The sequence below is a fragment of the Plecotus auritus genome (genome assembly GCF_963455305.1).
Source record: "Plecotus auritus genome assembly, chromosome: X".
In the NCBI taxonomy this organism is placed as follows: Eukaryota; Metazoa; Chordata; class Mammalia; order Chiroptera; family Vespertilionidae; genus Plecotus; species Plecotus auritus.
Window position 1 is genome coordinate 128,898,395 of NC_137784.1, and position 20,593 is coordinate 128,918,987.

General features: G+C 40.3%; 1 protein-coding gene across 4 annotated transcripts in view; it reads left to right on the plus strand.

The window, feature by feature from the left end:
• Positions 1 to 647: 647 nt before the first annotated feature.
• Positions 648 to 20,593, plus strand: part of MTM1 (myotubularin 1) — a 109,874-nt gene continuing 89,928 nt past the window's right edge. For 3 of the 4 annotated variants that reach the window (XM_080652190.1, XM_080652192.1, XM_080652191.1), the window contains exon 1: positions 648 to 723. Coding sequence is in view for 1 of the 4 variants with exons in the window: in XM_080652189.1 (XP_080508315.1) it covers positions 2,744 to 2,749 (6 nt within the window). In the remaining 3 variants the exon portion in view is untranslated. Of the gene's footprint in view, positions 724 to 2,678; positions 2,750 to 20,593 lie in introns of all 4 variants that reach the window. The other variant, XM_080652189.1, reaches the window with a different exon arrangement.

Sequence of the window (20,593 nt, forward strand, 5' to 3'; positions counted from 1 at the left end):
TCTTCCTCCTTTCTCTTTTTTTCTTTTTCTTTCTTTTTACTGTATTAATGTTTGCCTGCTCCAAATCTCAAAAAGTAGAAGGAACTTTGTCACTAAGTCTCAAGAGAGTTCTTGCAAAGGTGCTATCATTGCATGAAGAATGCCTCAACTTTGAGCTGGGTTTGTGAATTGCAGATTCTGCAGGAGAGAAAGTGAAACTTCTTTTTCCCTTTTAGTATCTCAACTTCACTTAGCCAACCTTATGTACCCAATAAAAACAGCTAAGTTTAGTGACATCCGCTAAAGTTTTATCTAGGGAAGTATTCCATCTGGGTTTCCCCTTTTTGGAGAAAAACAGAAGAGTCCTGGGACTAGGCTTCCCAGGGGCCTCTGCTTGGAGCCTACTCCAAGGGTGGCCCCCAGCATCTTGGCCGGCCCATTCCCAGCACCCTATTTTAAACTACAACTCCCAGTGGCCTCCTCTCGCCAGACCCTTCAAAGACGGTTTCCCAGCAGCCTCCTGGGCGAAAAGCCCCGCCCCTGGGAGAGGCTCCCTAGGCTTCCTGGAGCCCTCCGCCCACCCCGGCCCCTGTCACGTGATGCATCCTCACCAACTGGCGCGCAGAAAATGGCGGAGGGCGGTGGCCAAGGGCGGGGAGGCTACAGGGGGAGGACCCTGAAGGGGGCGGAGCGGGGCCCGGGAGCCGAGCAGCCTGGCAACGGCGGTGGCGCCCGGATCCCAAGGTGGGTGAGCGCTTGCTGCTGGCCTGTCTCCCAGCTGGCTGTTGCGGGGACCCGTGGTGTGATGGGGATGGGGGACCGAGAAGAGGAAGTTGAGACTCCCCAGGCTGGCAGGTCCTTAGGTGCCTCGCAGCGCCCGGGGGGTGGGTGGATTTGCCCCAAAGCCTTGGCTGTTCCCGCCGGCCAGGGCTGAGGCCAGAGAGTAGCAGGCAGGTGCTTCAGGCTTCCAGGTTCTCCTCGTCCAAGGTCCCAGGCCCACCGCAGGCGAAGGTCGGGTTTGGAATCCGGGCCAGAGGGCCGGGGGATGGGGGTTGGGGCGTCGTGGCCGCTGCCTGGACTTTACTTCCCGGTCCTGGGTCGACGAGTGGGCCGGGCGGCCGCCCTGTCTCCCTGGCAACGCGCCTCCGCTGGTCCTCATGGAGGCTCTGTGAGCGGGGTGGGTGCCCGCCGCATCCCCCGTGTGTTCTGTGGAGCGGCCGCAGCCGGTCATTTGCCGTGAATCCTGGATTTGCGCTCTTTGCCAGTGTTTGTTTCTGTCACAAATGGGAGGTTTGTCTGTTTTTGCAACAGTTAAAGGAAGATCTGAAAGGGAAAGGTTAGTTCCCTGATACGCAGTCGGAAGTATGCACAGGCACCAGCAAGCGCCGTTTGCCGGGTTGCCTCCCTTAACTACGCTCAGGAAGTGAAAACTAATTTTAGTTATTGCCTAAGCAAAGATGAAATGATCTGCTGCAAAAATATACTATACGCCTTTTATACGCATATGAAGTGTGAGGCGAAGTGGATTGTAACTGGTTTTGAAACAGACACACTAAACGTTCACAAGAATGGAATCATGGCATATTAGAATTGACTGGGACCTTGAAGTTCATTTATTTCCTGGATGGGGAAACTGAAGCTCAGAGAGGATAACTAATGTGACACAGACTGCCAGACAACTTAATGGCAAAGCTAATATAAGGTCTCCGGGGGATATCTTGGCGGCTGTCTAGCCTGGGTACTTTTCTTTCTTTCTTTCTTTCTTTCTTTCTTTCTTTCTTTCTTTCTTTCTTTCTTTCTTTCTTTCTTTCTTTCTTTCTTTCTTTCTTTCTTTCTTTCTTTTCCTTCCTTCCTTCCTTCCTTCCTTCCTTCCTTCCTTCCTTCTTTCTTTCTTTATCATGGCTCAGTTTTTTTTCCTTGCAAACTATCCACCTTAGAGTTTGAGACTGAGCCAGCGATTTTGTTGTAGCTCAAACTGTTTTGAATTTCCTTCTAAACCAGATTACCAGCCAAATAAGACAAGCTTGTTAATTTATAGACACATGTTGTTTTCATCCAACATATATTTGGGGCACAACTAACTTATTTACCATATTTGACTCTGAATGACTTTTGGCTATTTCACAAACCAAACCTATCGCAGGGGTCCTCAAACTTTTTAAACAGGGGGCCAGTTCACTGTCCCTCAGACCGTTGGAGGGCTGGACTATAGTTTAAAAAAAACAAACTATGAACAAATTCCTATGCGCACTGCGGGCCCGGGACGAGTCGGCTGCTAAGCAGGACAGGCAGCGGCACCTGGCGGGCCAGATAAATGTCCTCGGCGGGCCGCATGTGGCCCGTGGGCCGTAGTTTGAGGACCCCTGCTTGAGAGATTCCACACCATGGATTAGGTTCAAACCATTGGTGCTGCTAGGGTATAGCAACCTCCTGACATGTTTGAAAGTGGAGAACATTCTTTGGAGGCTCCCGATTCTAGTGTGGTTATTAAATAATTGGTCTCCTTACCTTAAAGTTCTAACACATTTATCAAGTTGTCAGTTGTTTCATTCATTCAACCCAGAAGGCCTGTGGTCTGTTCACAATGTCCTACACACTGGGAAGACAGCAGACAGTACCACTGATGAAATCCCTGCCTTACAGAACTAATGTGTAGGGAAGTAGACAATAAAAAAAATAAACAATGCTATATTTTCCAGTGGAGATGAACAATATGAAGAAAAATAGAACTTTGGAACTCTATGATGACAACAGGCTGGCATGAATGAGAGTGAGTTGGACATTACTTTGAGTTGATAGTTTTAGACTAATTACAATAAATAAATTACTGTAAATAAATCGACTAATTACAGTATATAAATTTTGAAACAGACATACTACTCCATTACAGTAAATAAATAGAAAAGTAAATCTGTCTGACTCAGATTCTGTGGAGTCCATCATTTCTCCAGACACTCCCTTTTGGATGATAAGTGCACCACAGCCTCATTTTTAATTGAATTTTCCCCCTTACATGCAAACAGTAAGTGGTTTCAAATACCTCGAGAGGTAGTTTTCAAGTCCCTTGCTGTATCAGTGGTTACCTCACTCTCGCTACAGAAGACTCTGTTGAGGTCAGTGTTGGTTGTTGATTTCTTTTCCTGCACACTGATTTGTACTGGGAACCTACTATCTGAAATGCTTGTCAATCTTCATATCGTGTGGTTTGTAAAGAAACAAGTTCATTTTGAAATTACAGGCATACCTTGGAGAAATTGCAGGTTTAGTTCCAGACCACCACAGTAAAGTGACTATCACAGTAAAACGAGTGGTCATCTTTTTGCTTGTGGAGGGTTTTGGTTTTGCCTTCAATTTGTTAAAAACACATCTGTGAGGTGCCATAAAGTGAAGAACAACATAAGGTATGCCTGTAGCTCTAGAGTGAAGAAGCACTCAGCTTCTTAAGAACAAGAGTGCCAATAAACTGGCATTAATGATGGCTTACTCTAAAGTTCATCTGACCAAAAAAAAAAAAAAAAAAAAAGTTGATCTGCTTAGTTAGTACCTTTTCAGTTCTCTCATGTTCTGTATGTTCAGTGGCTTCAAAACAAGTGTTTTCATTTGTACAGGTTCTGAAAAATGATAAAAGTTACATAAACCACTCTAGTAATCTTTGTTCCAAAATAAAAGGAGGATTAACAAAATGTAGTTACTTTAAAAACCACCAAAAGAACATGTGGTTCTTGCTCTTATTGAAGGCTCCAAAATGAGAAAAGCAGAGCCTCTTCAAGGCTTACTAGGCGACATTTTGAATTGGTGGCCAAAGGATTTCAAAGGCTAGTGTTTCTTGTTATTTCTAAAGTTGTTGTTTTTTTTTAATTTTATAAAAGAATAAGTGGTTGTTTTCATTATTCTTTAGTAATCCCCGTCCCTGCTTCTGACCTCTTTGAAGTTCTGCTTTCTTTATTTTCTAGTTTCTCAGTTCATTTTTCCTTTCTGGCAGATGAGGTGACAGGGGCTGTCATTTGCTTATAAGCTGTTGACTCTGGATTTAAATCCAGGCTCTAGTATTATCTGTGTGAATTTAGGGGAGTTACTTACCTCTGTACCTCAGTTTCCTTATCTGTAAAGTGAAAATAATTGTAACTTCCTCAAAGGGAAGTTGGGCAGGACTAAGTGATACTCTATGTTAAGTGTTTAGAATAGGCTCTCAAGAAAAGTTGAACTACATGGAACTCCTTTCTTTTAACTTGAACTACATGGAACTCCATTCTTTTCTTTTAAAGAAAAAAAGGATTCCAGACATGTTTTTATAAACTTTTGGAAATCTAGTAAGCCTGATTTTCTAGACATTTGTCTTCATTTCATTATTGAGTAGAGCATTTAGTTTCATGTGATGTTGGCAGCAGTGATCACAGTTCTTGCAGTGTAAGTTCCCTTTACTGTTTAGACTCAAATAACTTGAGTCCATATTTTGTTTGTTATTACAAACAAGAATAGAACAAGAGAATCCTTTAAATCCCTCTGCTTTGAAAGTGAGAAGGTACCAGGAGACCCAGTTGGAGTTAGTCAACTGGAGATCCAGTTGCCATCATGTAATTGGAGGATGGTTTTTCATGTTAAATGTTTACAATGTATTTTTTCACAAGAGCACCAGGACAATCTCATCTTTTTGTTTTTAAGAATGTGGGAAGCATTTCTTTAGAAAATTGGCATCCTGCACTACTGCTTTCATTCTGTTTCTATCTGAGAAACAAGTAGTGGGAAAGAGGTGGTAGAAATCTTGAGTTTGAATTCCATAAGCAAGTTCAAGTTCCAGTTTTGCACCAGTTAACTCTATGACACGGGACAAGTCATTTTACCTCACCTGCTGGTGGCTCTTTCGTTTGTAAGATAGATCTAAGAAAACCTGCCCTACCAAATTTCCAGAGCTATTCAGAGAGTCAAATGTGCAACAGCACCTTTTGAAGACACTGTGGCATTATTGTTATTGCAGTCGTGTGTTATATAAGCCATCATTATTGGGAGAACTTGTGTTAGAGGACAGCGTCCTTCCTGTTCTTGGCTCATCTTCCCCATAGCTATAGGTGTGGCCTCTGCCTCACTCTCCCCCTTCTGTCAGCATTGAGATATGCAAGTGTTTTATTGCCTCTCTCAAATGGATCTGAAGCCATTGGTACACCTCCCAAGTTCCCATTTTCTTTATTACTAAAATGATAGTATTGTAAAACCAACAATCTCAGGGCGATAGATAGCAAGGCAATCTCTCCATCACAGAATAGCACCTGCCTTTTTTTGCAGTGTCTCAAAATGGAAGTCTTTCCTTTTTCAAATCAACACCTTACCTTAGATCCTCAGTGCAGCTTGAGTCACTGCCAAGTTCCTCTACCCATACTAAACTGGCTGATGGCCTCTTGGTGTTGGGACAAGAAGAAATCCAATGACTCAATCGCTCTCCAGGTCCTCACTGCCTTATTCAAACAGGACAGGTGCTGAGTACTCCTTTTTTTGTTACTTGAATTTGTTTCTCAGTATCTTGAAATTACTCCATAAGTAGCTCTTGAAAATTTCATGTACTTATATAAGTTTAGTATTGTATTCCTCAACTCTTTGTCTTAATATGTAATACCTGTGTATTTCAGTATTAGTTTTTTTCAATTTCCAAACTTGTTATTAAGACGGCTGAGGTTGGAGACGTTGTTCTGGGCAGGTTAAACCTAACATAGCCTTCTTCATGCAGTAGACATTTACTAAACATTCTTTGACTTCAACTGGGCAAGGGGGGCATAGTTTAGAATTGTTTGGATAAGTTCACTTCAAGAAATTCTGTTGTCTGTCTAAGGATTATATTCCCTGACTGCCAGATGAAACAACAGAGCTCATGCTTAGCCTTTCTTTCCATGGTCAATTAGCAAATGAATAAGAAAGTTCTTTAAGTCCAGTGCTGAGAGAGGTCTCACACATTGCTTTCCCACCATTTTCTTCCCAGCTTCTGGATGTTTGGACTATTGTCATGAACAGTTTTCAATTAGGTTAGTTTTGGGGGGTTTTGCTTGCTAGTATGTTGGGGGTGTGCAGGGGTAGGGGAAGTTAAATGGTAATAATTTTAAGTAAAGAGAAAGCAACTTGTTTGTAACTCCTCCAGCTTGGATTCCCTTGCTTACAGACCTTGACAACACAGCGATGCCCTTTCTTTAGTTTGTAGTCATTGTTACATGTTGCTATCATATCCTTGAGATTTTTGTGAGAAGGAAACACAGTTTGTTTCCCAGAGCCTCTTGCAATGGAACGGATCATGGTGTCCTGCTTTACGCTTCGTGGGAGCTCTGAAGGCAGAGGTGGGTCCTGAAGGGGATTCTTAGCATCAGGTAGTGGTGCTTATAATGTCCTTGTCTGAACTTTTAAGTTCCTTTATGTCCCTAAGATGATTTACGTAAGGACTGAAGAGAACTGGGACTGCTCTCAGGGTTCATTCCAGGAGGGTTGCAATTGACCTGAGTTGTTTTACTGAAATAAGAAATAACCCTGCACAGCAGTGACCTCTGGCCATGATATGTCAGTACTATTTGTGGGTCATAGTAAGAAGGAAGACTTACACTTGGTTTCAGTGAGACCCCAGAAGGGTGCTGCTCTTGACACTGGTTATGTGGTAGGCAGGATATAAGAAACCCCAGTCAAGGTTCCATTTCAAGCTTCCTAGTCCAGAATTGTTCCTTGCACATATCAGTGGTTCCTGTCTGAGAGCAAGTTCCAATCTCTACCGCCCCCACAGGTAGAAGGCAATTGGAGTTGGCCCTCACCTCTTTGTAATCCTCGCTGCAGGACATAATAACTGATTTTTGAAAGTTGGGGCTGAGTGTAACCCTGCTGGCCATTTCCTTTATTTGCTGTTATCAACTCTGAATTGGTGTGATCATTCTTCTAGAAGTTCCCATCACTTCATGACACCAAACAGTTTTTCCTTGTTGATAAATAGTACCCGGATGCCCCTGCTCCTCCTCAGCTCCTGGGAGTTTAGGGGACATGCAGAATTTTAGCTCCCTGCCAGACCTGCACAACTAGAATCTGCATTTTAATAAGACCCAACCCAAGTGATCTGTATGCAAATGAAAGTTTGAGAAGCTGGACTAAGTAACAATTCAAATCCTGGCTTCCCCACTGACCCATCAGCCGCACTGTCCACTAGAAGGATAATTCATGCCACACGTGTAATCAGTTTTCCTAGTAGCCACATTAAAAAAGTAAAGAAACAGATGAAATAAATTTTTATAATAGATTTTGACTTAACCCAGTATATCCAAAATATCATTTCATCATGTAATCTATAATAATAAAAGCGTAATATGCTAATTAGTCCGGACATCCTTCTGGACCAAGCCGGGGCTGCAGCAGCAGGGGCTGCAGCTGCCTTGGCAGTGAGGGAAGGATCCAGGCAGCTGGCCCACGGCTGCAAGGGAGGGATCTAGGCAGCCGCTGCGGCTGCAAAGGCCTACTCTTGCATGAATTTCGTGCATCAGGACTCTAGTCCAGGGGTGGGCAAACTTTTTGACTCGAGGGTCACAATGGGTTCTTAAACTGGACCGGAGGGCCGAAACAAAAGCATGGATGAAGTGTTTGTGTGAACTAATATAAATTCAAAGTAAAGGAGCAGAGGGGAGAGCAAGAGAACCCTCCGCTCTTTTGGCTCCGCAGGCTGGATAGAACAGCCGAACGGGCCGGATCCGGCCCTCGGGCCGTAGTTTGCCCACGGCTGCTCTAGTCAGTATAATAATTAGTGAGATATCTTCCCCTTCTTCTGTACTAAGTTGTTGAATTCTGGTATGTACTTTCCATTTACTGCACCCTTCAATTTGGACTAGCTATATTTCACATTTTCAGAGCTACATGGCCTAGTGGCTCCAGTGTTGAATAGCACAGTTTGTAGAGATACATTTTAAAAAAATATTTTTTATTGATTTCAGAGAGGAACAGAGAGGGAGAGAGAGATAGAAACATCAATGATGAGAGAGAATCATTGATTGGCTGTCTCCTGCATGCCCCACACTGGGGATCAAGCCAACAACCCAGGCATGTGCCCTGGTCAGGATTCGAACTGTGACCTTCTGGTTCATAGGTCAACGCTCAACCACTGAGCAACACTGGCCGGGTGAGAGATAATTTTGACCTTAATGTGCTGGTGATGTTAGCATATTCGCTGTCAAGGCCACTGCCACCTCTATGAAACCTCGTGTTGATGTTTGGTGTAATCTGGGCCAAGCCCTTTGCCCAGTGCTATGACATATATCTAATTTGACTCCTCACAGCATCCCCACTAAGTACCAGAGAATTCTTTTCTCCATTTCAGTTTGGTAAGCCAGTTTAAGAAGTCACCATTGATATACATGTGAAATGCAAGCATCTTTCTTGGGGGCATCTTCAAAGAACTTGAAGAATTCCTTCTTCTTGGGCTCTTTGGAGAGGGCCGGGCTAGAAAACCTAGTGGTTTGCCATGCTGACTGTTCTTTAGCATCACCTAGAGAGCTTTAACAACCTGCTGACCAGGCTCCCCCGACAGACCTGATTTATTTGATATGGGGGAGATCAGACATCTGCATTTTAAATTTTAAAGTGCTTGGGTGATTCTGGCATGATGCTCTGGAGCAGCTATGATAGGAGTATTTGTGTCCCCAACCTGACTGCCCTGCTAATCACCTGGACTTCAGGTTGAAATGCAGATTCATTGTCAGTGGGTCTTCAACTGTTGGAGAACCCCTCCCTTGTGCTGCTTTGACTCCCACTTTGACTTTGAGCAGCCAGCTCATCAGCATCATCTGAGTGTGTGGCCCAAATGACAAGTTCACTGTCAGCCAGGGTGGAGTGTCTGCTTCTGTAGGTTTGGGGTGGGGCCCAAGATCTGTATTTGAGAGGGTGCAATGTTTTCCATATTTCACCAGAAAGTATTATATTTACTTTAGGTTTTGTGTAGGCAAACTTCTGGTGCACACTTTTTTTTTTTTTTGCATAAATAGATGTTAAGTTTTATCAGCCTTCTTTTTCTGCCTTTATGGAGATACGTTTCCCTCCCCGATTTAAACCTGTTAATGTGTGAGTTATTTAAAGGGATTTTCTAATATAAGTTTGCCGCATTAGTCAAATTTGTATTGCTCACGTGAACCCAATGTGTTTCTTACTGCTGTATTTGGTTGGTAGCATTTTCTTCAGGATTTTTATATCTGTCTTTGTGAGTGAGATTTGGCTTTAATTTTCCTTTTCTGTGCTGTCTCTGTCTAGTTTAGTATCATTTTGCTAACTCTGTAAAGTGGGTTGAGCGTACTGGATTCCCTTTTTCTGGTCTCTAGAAGTTTGTATAAGATTGGAGTTATCTGTTACTTGAGTGTTTGGTAAGAACATGCCCCTAGAGCCACCTGGGCCTAGTGTTTTGGTATGGGAAGATTTTAAACTACCAGTTAATATCTGCCATATCTATAGTTACATCTGTTTTTTCATTCTTAAATATTAATATTATTTATTTATGCTTTCTCTCTTTTTTCTTGATTAGTCTTACCCAGGGCTTTTTTCAGTTGTAGTTATGTAGTATGAGGTTTGTCAGCAAGCAGAAATGAATGAGCATAATTTTATTCTCATTATTTTGATTAATTTTTAGTGAGTAAAAACTTCATATGATTTTAAAGTCAAATTTATATCAATGTATATTCTGGGAAGCTTTACTTTCATACCTGTCTCCTGCCAAGCATGCTGTCCACCCCCACCCTACTCAATCAATATCATTAGTTTTCTGTGGTTTTTAAAAAACATATTTTTATTGATTTCAGAGAAAGGGAGAGTAAAAGAGAGATAGAAACATCAGTGATGAGAGAAAATCATTGATTGGCTGCCTCCTGCATGCCCCCTACTGGGGATCGAGCCTGCAACCTGGGCATGTGCCCTGACTGGGAATAGAACTGTGACCTCCTGGTTTAGAGGTCTATGCTCAATCATGGAGCCACACTGGCCAGACACTATATCATTAATTTTTAATTCATTCTTCTATGTTTCTTCTTTTGCAAATTTGAGTAAGCATGTACACACTCACATACACACACACTTATATTCCCTCCTTTTCTTACACTGAAAAAGCATACTACATACACTGATCAGCTTCTTGCTTTTTTCACTTAAAAAATACATTCTGCAAATCACTCTTTATTTTCTTCTTCCTTCTGTCTGGATTTATTCTGCTGTTTTAGATATTTTAAAACATAGTATGTTTATTATTATTTATTTATAGTATATATATATTCTAATTTCCATTGTGATTATTTCATTCACTTGTGTGTTGCTTAGAAGTCTATTTTTAAATTTACAAATACATTTTCTAGGTATTTTTATTTTTACTTATTATTAGTATTTTTTAATCCTCATCCAAGGATGAGGATATGTTTTTTATTGATTCTAGAGAGAGGAAGGGAGATGGAGTGGAAGAAAGAGAGGGAGGGAAAGTGATAGAGAGGGAGACATCAATGTGATAGAAACATCTATTGGTTGCCTCCCCTTTGTGCCCTGACTGGGGATCAAAGGTACAACCTGGGTATGTGCCTTTACTGGGAATCGAACCCAAGACCCTTCAGTGTGTGGGACAGTGCTCTAACCAACTGAGCCACACCAGCTAGAGCTGTAGGTATTTTTAAAACTGATTTCTAATTTAACTGTATTAAGGTCAAAGAATGTGGTCTGAATACTAGTAGTTATTTGAGATGTGTTGAGGGTAGATTTATATAGTATCTTGTGGTTATTTTTTATTTAGCAGAGTATTTTTTGTACTCATCCACATTGTCTCATGTATAAGCAGTTGGTGACTCTGTTGCTGAGTAGTATTCCGAAGTGTAGCGCTAACATAATTTGTCCATGTCGATGAACATTTGAGTTTATTCTGGGTTGGGTGTTTTTTTGTGTTATTATTATTATTATTATTATTTTGCCATTATGAAGAGAGTGCTATAAACATTTGCTTACAGGTCTTTTGTGTGGACTTAAGTGTTTCATTGCTGGGCCATATACTTAGTGTATATTTAACTTTACAAGAAACTGTCACCCTATTTTCCAAAGTGCCATTTTGCATTTCCACTGCGTGGGCCATATCCTCACCAATACTTTTTATTATCTGTCTTGTTAAAATGCAGCCATTCCAGTGGGTGTGTAATGGTAGTACATTGTGGTTTTAATGTGCCTATTCCTGTGACTAATGATGATGAGTATATCTTCATATATATCTTATTGGCCATTCATATATCTTTGGTAAAGTGTGTGCTTAAATATTTTGCCTGTTTCTTATTGGATTGTTTTATTATTAAGTTATAAGAGGTCTTCATACATTTTCGATATAGACCTTTATCAGATATGTGATTTGCAAGTACTTTCTCCCAAACTGTGATTTATCCTTTCATTTTCTTAACTGTGCTATTGAAAGAGCAAAGGTTTTTTATTTTGATAAAAATCCAGTTTAGCCCTGGCTAAACTGGCCTGTGTTGCTCAGTTTGTTGGGCATCGTCCCATGTACCAAAGCATTGACGGTTCAGTTCCGGGTAAGGGTACATGTCTAGGTTGCAGGCTTGATTCCCAGTGGGGGTCATGCAGGAGGCAGCCAATGGATGTTGCTCTCTCACATGGGTGTTTCTCTCGCTTTCTCAAATTCAATAATCTATTCTTTTCAAAAAATCCAGTTTATCATTTTTTTCCATGGTTTGTGCTTTTTGTGCTCTCAGAAATCTTTGCCTAAGTTCCAAAAGATTTTCTCCTATATCTCCCTTTAGGACTTTGCACTTTTAACTCAAATGCTTAGCTCTATAGTGGCAGACAGACCCCATTTTATACTTTAACTAGAGGCCCAGCGCGCAAAATCGCGTGAGATCCCAGACCCGTCGTGCCACCGTGGGGGCGGGACCCCAGACCCATCGTGCCACCGTGGGGGTGGGAACCCAGACCTGCCGCGCCGTGACACCCATCAATGCAACTCCTGGTGACTGGTCATTACGGTGTTACGGCCACAGGCCTTTTATAATATAGATGCCCATTTGTTTATTGCTAACAATACAAATACAATTTTTATGTTGACCTTGCGTATCATGCAGCCTTACTAATTTTACTAGTTCTAATAGTTTTCTGTAATATTTTTAGGAATTTTTGACATACATGATCATGTCATTTACAAATACAATTTTACTTCTTCCTTACAATATGTTATGCCTTTTATTTCTTTCTCTTGCCTTATTAAACTTGCTAAGATCTCTGAAAGATATTGAATGCAATGTCGCCACACTTAGTGGGGAAGTATTCCATCTTTCACCATTAAGAATGATGTTAGCTATAGGTTTTACATAGGTACCCTTGACTATTCCTAGTCTGCTGAGAATTTATTTTTGTTATGATTAGATGTTGAATTGTGTTTGTAGAATTATGTATGTCTCAGATACCATCTTCAGGAAGATAATATACCTCATGAATAGCCCTGTTGGGAATCTTTTTTTTTCAATCCTTACCCGAGGATACTTTTTCCTTTGCATTTTTTTTAGAGAGAGAGTGGAAGGGAGGGAGGGGGAGAGAGAGAGAAAGAGAAACATTGATATGAGAGAGACACATCAATTGGTTGCCTCCCACACTGCCCCTGACCTGGACCCGGGATCCAACCTGCAACCCAAGTACGTGCCCTTGACCTGAAATCAAACCTGTGACCCTTAGGTGCACAGGCTGACACTCCAACTGCTGTGCCACACTGTCCTGTGTGGGAATTCTTTTTATTCTTCTGTGGAGCAGCATATATTGCTCCTTCAAAAGCCATGGGAATTATCAGTGTTAGATTTATATGTGTCACAGTTATAGTAATAGTACTGGAATTTCTTCATCTTCCCTTTATTTGCCATTCTTTTGACACTGGTTTTGGTTCCTCTTTATCTCCTTGCTTTTTTATTTCTGACTTTTAGATTATTTCTTCCACATCTATGAAAACTTCCTCCCTGTGAACAGTGCCAAGTTCTAGAAGTGTGTGTGTGTGTGTGTGTGTGTGTGTGTGTGTTTATTTGTTCGTTTCTTTCACCTTCTTCTATAGCAGGGGTGGGTTGCCACTTGTATGTATGGCTAGAATAATAGTTAACTGCCCCAAGCAGGAAGATAAACATTGTCCATACTCTGGGTCACTGCAAGTCTTTCTCTTTCTGAATCTCCAAGGCTTCTAATGAAGCCGGTCATTAGAGATTGCTTTTGGACACTCCTCTAACTACTGTGGCAAACTGCCTCTTGGACAGGCTTCTAGTCCTGGTGCTGATCTTTGTGAACCTTCAAGGTCAACCTGCTCTTGTAAATTGTGACTAATTAAGATATATCAAGCTTAGCATTTTCAATAATTGGGAGACCATATGCAACATTTAAAAAAAATCTCACTTTCTGCTTTTTACTTCTAGCCCATGCAGAGAAGAAACAGGAAGCTCCAAATCAAAATTATCCAGCCCATTCTTTGAACTGTTCTTTAGAATTGCCTTAAGAGATCATGGCACTTTTTAAAAAAATATCCTCAGTGGTGTCAAATCTTTGAGTGAGGCCTTGGCTTTTGGCTCTAGGCTGAAATAATTTTGAGGCCCATCTATTAAATAGACAGAGTGAGCATTCATGTTGTTGGAAGCAGTGTGTTTAATTTAAAAATTGAGATATGGTAAAATTCATAAGAAGATGTTTTATGTGGCTTTAAACTGTAAAGGCAGCCCTTGCTGGTGTGTCTCAGTTGGTTGAGCATTATCCTATTTAATCCTTTAAAAAATATATTTAAAACATATAAAAAAAACCCGAAAGGTCCTGGTTTGATTCCTCGTCAGAGCACATGACCAGGTTTCGAGTTAGGTCCTGTCCATGGTGCCTACGGGACACAACCAAATGATGTTTCTCTCTCACATATATGTTCTCTCTCTCTCTCTCTCTCTCTCTCTCTCTTTCTTTCTCTCTCCTTTCTCTTCCTCCCTCTCTAAAATCAATAAAAACATATTTTAAAAATATTTTAAAAACTCTAAAGGCAGTTTCAAAAAAAGAACTGAAAGAATACTGGGAATAGTTGACAGTGTTGCTGGAATAAATGCACACCATCTAAAGGGACTACTTTGAAGAATAACTCATCTAGCTACATATATGCTGATGGGCATTTTAACAAAGACCTCATTATATCATAGTTGTGCTTCATGGGGTATTTAGTCTATTTTTGTCTATTAGTAATACAAATTTTCCTCCTTTAAAAATATAGTTTGAAAAAAACTCTTCTATGATACAAAGTAATATTGCAGTGGACAAACAAGAAGGAATATACTGGTTTAGTGCATGTTTTTTTTTTTAAGTAAACTATTTGTTTATGTGTCTTTAAAATGAAGACTAGAGTTCTTTGTGACCATCTGATTTTGTTACATAGAGATGGAATTCCAAAAAAAAATTTTTTTATTCAGTTGTGTAAGCAGAAGGCATAATATCCCCATTTTTAACTTGATCATCTATTAGAGAATTAGTGGGTAAGAGTGCCAGACTGATTGTGTTTGAATTCTAACATTGGCAGTTCTTAGTGGACATGTTTTTGAACCTTCCTGTTCCTTGGGGTTGTGTATTTTCATATGAAGGTAATAATAGTAGTTGCCTTATGAGGTTGTTGAGGGCATTGAATGAGTTCATCTGTGCTTAAAACACTACCTGGCACATCATGAAGGATTAATAAATGGAAGCCATGATTATTGATGACCAGATATTCTATTTTGCCTTAGTTGTATAGTATCACTTGTATTATTGTATTTATTATTATTTAATTTATACCTATTCATTGTCTTTATGACTATTTAATTTGTCTTACATTTATTCATCTCCCCAACTCAGTTGCTAGCTCCTTGAAGATCTGACTCATTTTTTTAAGAATTTCCCATTGTGGTCCAGAGTATTTGCCCAATATATAGTTACTAACTTATTTTTTTTTTACCTCTTTGGAAACAAGATTAAACAATTATTCATGCTGAGTGAGGAGTGTCTCAGTAATGATTGGCCTGGTGTCATTTCATTATTTCTTCTAAGAAGTGGTATTAATATTTCAGTGCTGGTTAATTTAATAGATATTTGGTGAATGCTTATAGATGGATTGACAAACTAAATTGTTCTGAATGTAACCACATGATCATTTTGTAGATTGTTAATTTCTGTAGCTAACCTCTTATCTCTGTTATGAATTGGATTGTGTTCCCCAGAAAGATATGATGATAGGCCTACGCCCCAGTACCTTCGAATGTGACCTTATTTGGAAATAGGGTCATTGCAGATATAACTACTTAAGGTCATACTGGAGGAGGATGGGCCCTTAATCTAATATGACCGGTGTCCTTAGAGGAGAACAATATGCAGAGACAAACAGAGAAGAAGGTCATGTGATGACAGAGAGAGAGAAAAATGCTGCGGTTGCAACCACCAAAAGCTGGAAGAGACAGGAAGGACCCTGCCCTTAAGCCTGCAGGGGAGCACTGCCCTACTGACACCCTGATTTCAGGCTTGAAGCCTTTAGAATAGGGAGAGAAAAAAATTTACTTTGTAAGCTATCAGTTTGTGACACTTTATTACAGCAGTTTCAGGAAACTCAGACAGTGCCCATCCATTCTTTTGCCTTTTCCCCCCTTGCTGCTTGAATTAGAGTGTTGACAGCCCTGGGTTTTATTTTTCATTTCATCTCAAATGGTTGATGTGCCTACATTTTCATCCATTAGCCATCTCGTTATATTGAGAAGATGGCTAATGGATGAAAATGCGCGCAAGCGCGCGCGCACACACACACACACACACACACATACACACACACTCTTACTCCAAGAGCAGACAAAGCTATTGGAAAATCTAGCACAAAAACCCATTGCAGTTTTTAAAAGTGTGCTGGAAGTAGGAGACATTTACAAGATTGTTCATAACAGCACTTGTTTGTAACAGCAATACCTGGAACCAGTTCAAATGACCACTGAGAAGAGCATGGCAAACAAAGTGTGGAACAATGGACTACTATGCAGCAGTGAAAACGAGTGGAGCACAACTCCACACATTCACATTTATGGCTCTCACAACAATGCAAGGGGCAGAAGAATGTGTAACAATTCCAGTTATATATAAAAGTTCAAACTCAACATAATACTTAGGGATATATACTACATATGTGGAAAAGTTATACAGATATGCAAAGGAGTTGTAAACACAAAATTCAGCCCTAGAGAGGGAGGCTGGAGTACCTTTAATGGCTGAAGATTGATGTCTCCAAAGTCATGAAAGTTTATGAGGGTGATACTGTATTCATTTATTCATTGACTGAGTACTCAAGCTACTCTGTGCTGGTACCACAGCGTGAAACAGCCCTTGCCCTTAGGAAGCTCAGATATAACAGACCCAAAACGTCAATGGATACACAGAGTATAGCATGACAAATGAAATATTAGAAATTTGTACAATGTACAGAGAATGAGGTGTGTGTGTGTGTGTGTGTGTGTGTGTGTGTAAAATCTTCCTATGTCTTGAAGCAGATAAATAAGGACCCTATGCCAACAAAACCCTGATTCTCCCCCCAGTGAAAGTGCTTGGAGGAATTGGTCCGAATGGCAGGTTGTCATCTCCAGCCTTTTCTCTTCTCTTTATTTTTCTAAAAACTGCACATCCACTCTTTAGTTCCTTTCTGTTCTTCCCCCTCCACCACTAATTCCAGTTGGAGGAATCTTTGTCAGTAATGCTTAGTCTGAGAAGGTCCTTAGTAAGGAGATGTTTTGAAATGGCACCTTCATTACTATTACAGCTATGACTGTTGGCATATGTTTACTCTTACCATCACCATTTACAGTTAACTTTTGTTTAAGGTACTTTTTACTTATAAATGTAAATTGTACTTTTTGGGAATAGTGTCTAACGGGGAAATAGTTAAACAAAATACAGGTTTGTCATGGAGCAGATCAGCTGGGTTCATAAATTTGGGAATTGGCAGGTGGATGGGGAACTTGATCTTGTTTCTATTTTAAAACTTTGTTTACTGGCAGGTATCTGATGGTTACAAAATCCATTGGCGAATTTAAAGACCTGTTTAAATGTATATAATATAATTACTAGGTAGCCTTTTTATTTTAAAAAGTTAACCTGATGGTGGTTGACTTTTCTAATAGTTTATTTAGCATACCAATTTCAGTTTATGAAGCATTCTAAAGTTATTCTGTTCCATGGCCACAGCTTATGCCTCTAAAGCCATTCAGCTGTCTTGAAGATATGCCATTTGTTCTGAGGGGACCAAGTAATAGGGTGAATGGATCAGCTCAAATCCATCATCAACCATGGGAAAAAAATGATTCAAAATGCGTTCTCCACTGGGTCTGAATTATGTTGTTTTTAGCCAGTGGTCTTTACAACGTATAAATAAGTAAAAGTAAGTGTATTGTGATCTTTAAAATGAATAATAAATATTAAAAATGATTCAGAGTGAGTTTCTAAATGATAAACTATTTAATATTTCATAATTTCCAAATAAGAATAATCAAAACAAACCCCTTTTAGCCCTGAGGTTTGATGTCACTAAGACAAATTGAGAAGCTCTGATGTATATGTTTTGCGATTATCTACTTGGATAATAAGCAGTTTACTTTGACAGGGGGTTACTGTTTTAGAATAAGTACAGTTAGATTTACTCTAAGAAGCCTCCTAGTGTATTTCTAGATTCCTGAGTTAGAAGAGAAGGTAATGAGGCAAGTTCTCCATGTTAGGGATCCCATGGAAAGTTTTCCTGGGCTAGGACTCGAGTGTTTACTTTTTTTAATGGAAGTAGGCATGCTTTGAGGATAAACTGCTTTAAGGCTGTTCAGAGCCTTGCCAAGATTATATGGATCATCTTGGGAAATGTGTATGAAGAATTGTTAGGCAGTGTTAGACATCATGTATTTTATGAAGAATCCAGCCAAGTATATTAGTGTCAGTTTGTGGAATGACTTAGAGTTTATCTAAACATCTCCTGTAAGAGGAAGGGACCCTGTGCCTCTGTTTTGCCATCTGCTGTGCCAGCATTTTACATGTTCCTCATCACAGCTTCATGCAGTAGGTAGTATCATGTCCATTTCACAGATAGGGAACTGCGGTTTATCCAGGGTTACATGACTATTATTATTAATCAGGTGACAAAGTTGATATTTGAAACACAAACTGCTCTAAATACAGAATCCCCTTCTTTTGTCAACTACATGGCACAGTTTTGCAGCTGGTCATAGTGCATTTTTACAAAGTATATGCTGTGAATGGTGAGGTTAATAACAATTATTATTTGCTTTGGCTGAGGGAAGTTCACTTTAAAATAATTTATTTTAATAGTTTAAGGCAGAGGGTGACAGCTTGTTTTTGTAAATAAAATCTTACTCTGGAGTACAGCCACATTCTGTCATTTCCGCATCGCCTATGGCCACTTTCATGCTACAACAGCATTCAGTAGCTACAATAGAGTCTATATAGCTCACAAAGCCTAAAATATTTACTATGTGCCCTTTTACAGAAAAAGTTTACCAACCCCTGTTCAAAGGAAAATGTATAGAAATGAAATAAATTTCTAGTTTTGCAAACCATCATTTGTTTTCATGTGGGTTGGGCAAATGTAGAAGTTGAATTGATAGTGTACTAGTCTCAAAATGGTTGGGATGTGAACATTTCTCTTTTGTGCTGAGAGTGGTTTGGTTGAAGACAGCTCAAGGCATCTTTTTCATTTTCTTGCCTCCTAGATAGATGTCCTACAGTCAGAGCAACTTGAATGCAAAAGTCAGAATAAGTTGATTTAGTAAATCCTGTGTTTCCTGGCACTCCAGGCACAGAACAGAACTCCCTGCTATTAGTTCTCGTAGGGGAGAGGTGATACTCCCCTTAGAGGCCACATTGGAAATGGGGGAGGGTGTTTTTGTTTTTAGTGTAATGTATTGTAAAATAAATTATTTCATTATAATTCGGTATCCGTTTATTTCTCCTTTATACTGGAGTTAAGACATTATATCGATTATTTTTTTAAATTGTGTTTAGGTTGATAATATCTATGATTTTCCTTTCAGGCTAGCAAATGGGATTTACAGAAATTTGTTTTATAAGAAAGGGAGCATTGGGGCTTCCCTATGTATTTGGCATTTGTTTTCAAAACAGACTTCCAAGTAAAGAGAGTTCCTTTAGGAAGACCTGGTTTCTGGACTCAGAGGCTGCTTATGCATAACTTCTCACTTGCTGGTAGGCTTTAGAAGTTAGTTTTCAGACTGAGTAGAGTTTCTCTAGCTTTTAGGGGACCCTCCAAAGCAGCAGTCGCCAACCTTTTGGGCCTCACGGACCACCAGTTGGTGACCACTGCTCCAAAGGTTTCCTTAAACCAGCAGTCACCAAACTTTCGGACCACACGGACCACCAGTGGTCTGAGGACCACCAGTTGGCCACTGCAGCTCCAGAGAAAGACCATTCTTAAACTTCATTTAAATGTGAATACAGGGTAAGAAAGCACACTGATTAAAAAAATAAAGAGAAGGCCTGCATGCCTTTTGTCTCTGTTGTTACATGGAAAGTTCAGTAAAACCACTAATTTAGGCCCATTGATCTCAAATCAGGTGACCATGGAAACTAGAGCTCCCATTGGAGTTTAGATTTTGCTTGCAAAGACCCTGTGAAGTGGAGGTCAAACTTATTTTCTGGTTCTACTGCTTTTAGATTTTTACAAGAGGGTAAAAATGGCCCTCATTTGTTTGAAAGTGTTTATACTTATGTCTGCTGCAGGTGTTTTGTGGAGTCCTGTTTTTCATATTCAGTGGAGAGTAGAAGAGTTTCTTAGTCTGGAAGAAGGACATGATGAAAGAGGTTTGGGGGCCTTAATTTGATATGTCTATTTCTTGGGATGTAGGATGGTAGTGTTCAAGTTCTTTTTAGTGCTATTGCCTCAAGGAGGCATTAAGTTAATGCTGGCATTCTGCTGCCCAGAGCCATCGTGCCTTGATTAGGCAAAGATTTGTTCTACCATTTTTTTTTAAGCTTGCATGAATTTCTGCCTTAAATGAAACAGTGGGCAAACAGCAGTTATTGCCCAGTTCATGCATTCATTTAACAAATGCCTATTAAGTACCTACTGGGTGCCAGCTAGTCACTGTTACAGGTGTTGTAAATGGAGCGGTAAATAAAACAGACCAGAATCCCTATGTAGTGGGGACTTGTATTCTGGTGGGGGCTTGTATTCTAGTGGGGGTTTGTATTCTGATGGGTGGAGGTAGAGAGTAACAACAGATATCTGAAAGTTGGTAAGTGGTAGAGGGGATGGAGAGGGCCAGAGAGAAGACAAAGACAGAGGGAGAGGTGGAAGAGGGGAGGGTGGGAAACTGGGGGAGACCACTGAGGTTATTTGTCTTGAATTGAAGGAGAAACACAATTAAGGCCATGTTGTGACTTAAAGTTTTGATTTATTAAATAATGCCACCTTTATTTGAAGGGGGTTGGCAGCCCCAAAGGTTTCTTGCTTAAATGAGTTGTTTTCTTAACTATGATTCTTAGTCTAAAACTCCTTTTCTGCCCTAACTGGTTTGGCTCAGTGGATAGAGCGTCGGCCTGCGGACTGAAGGGTCCCGGGTTCGATTCC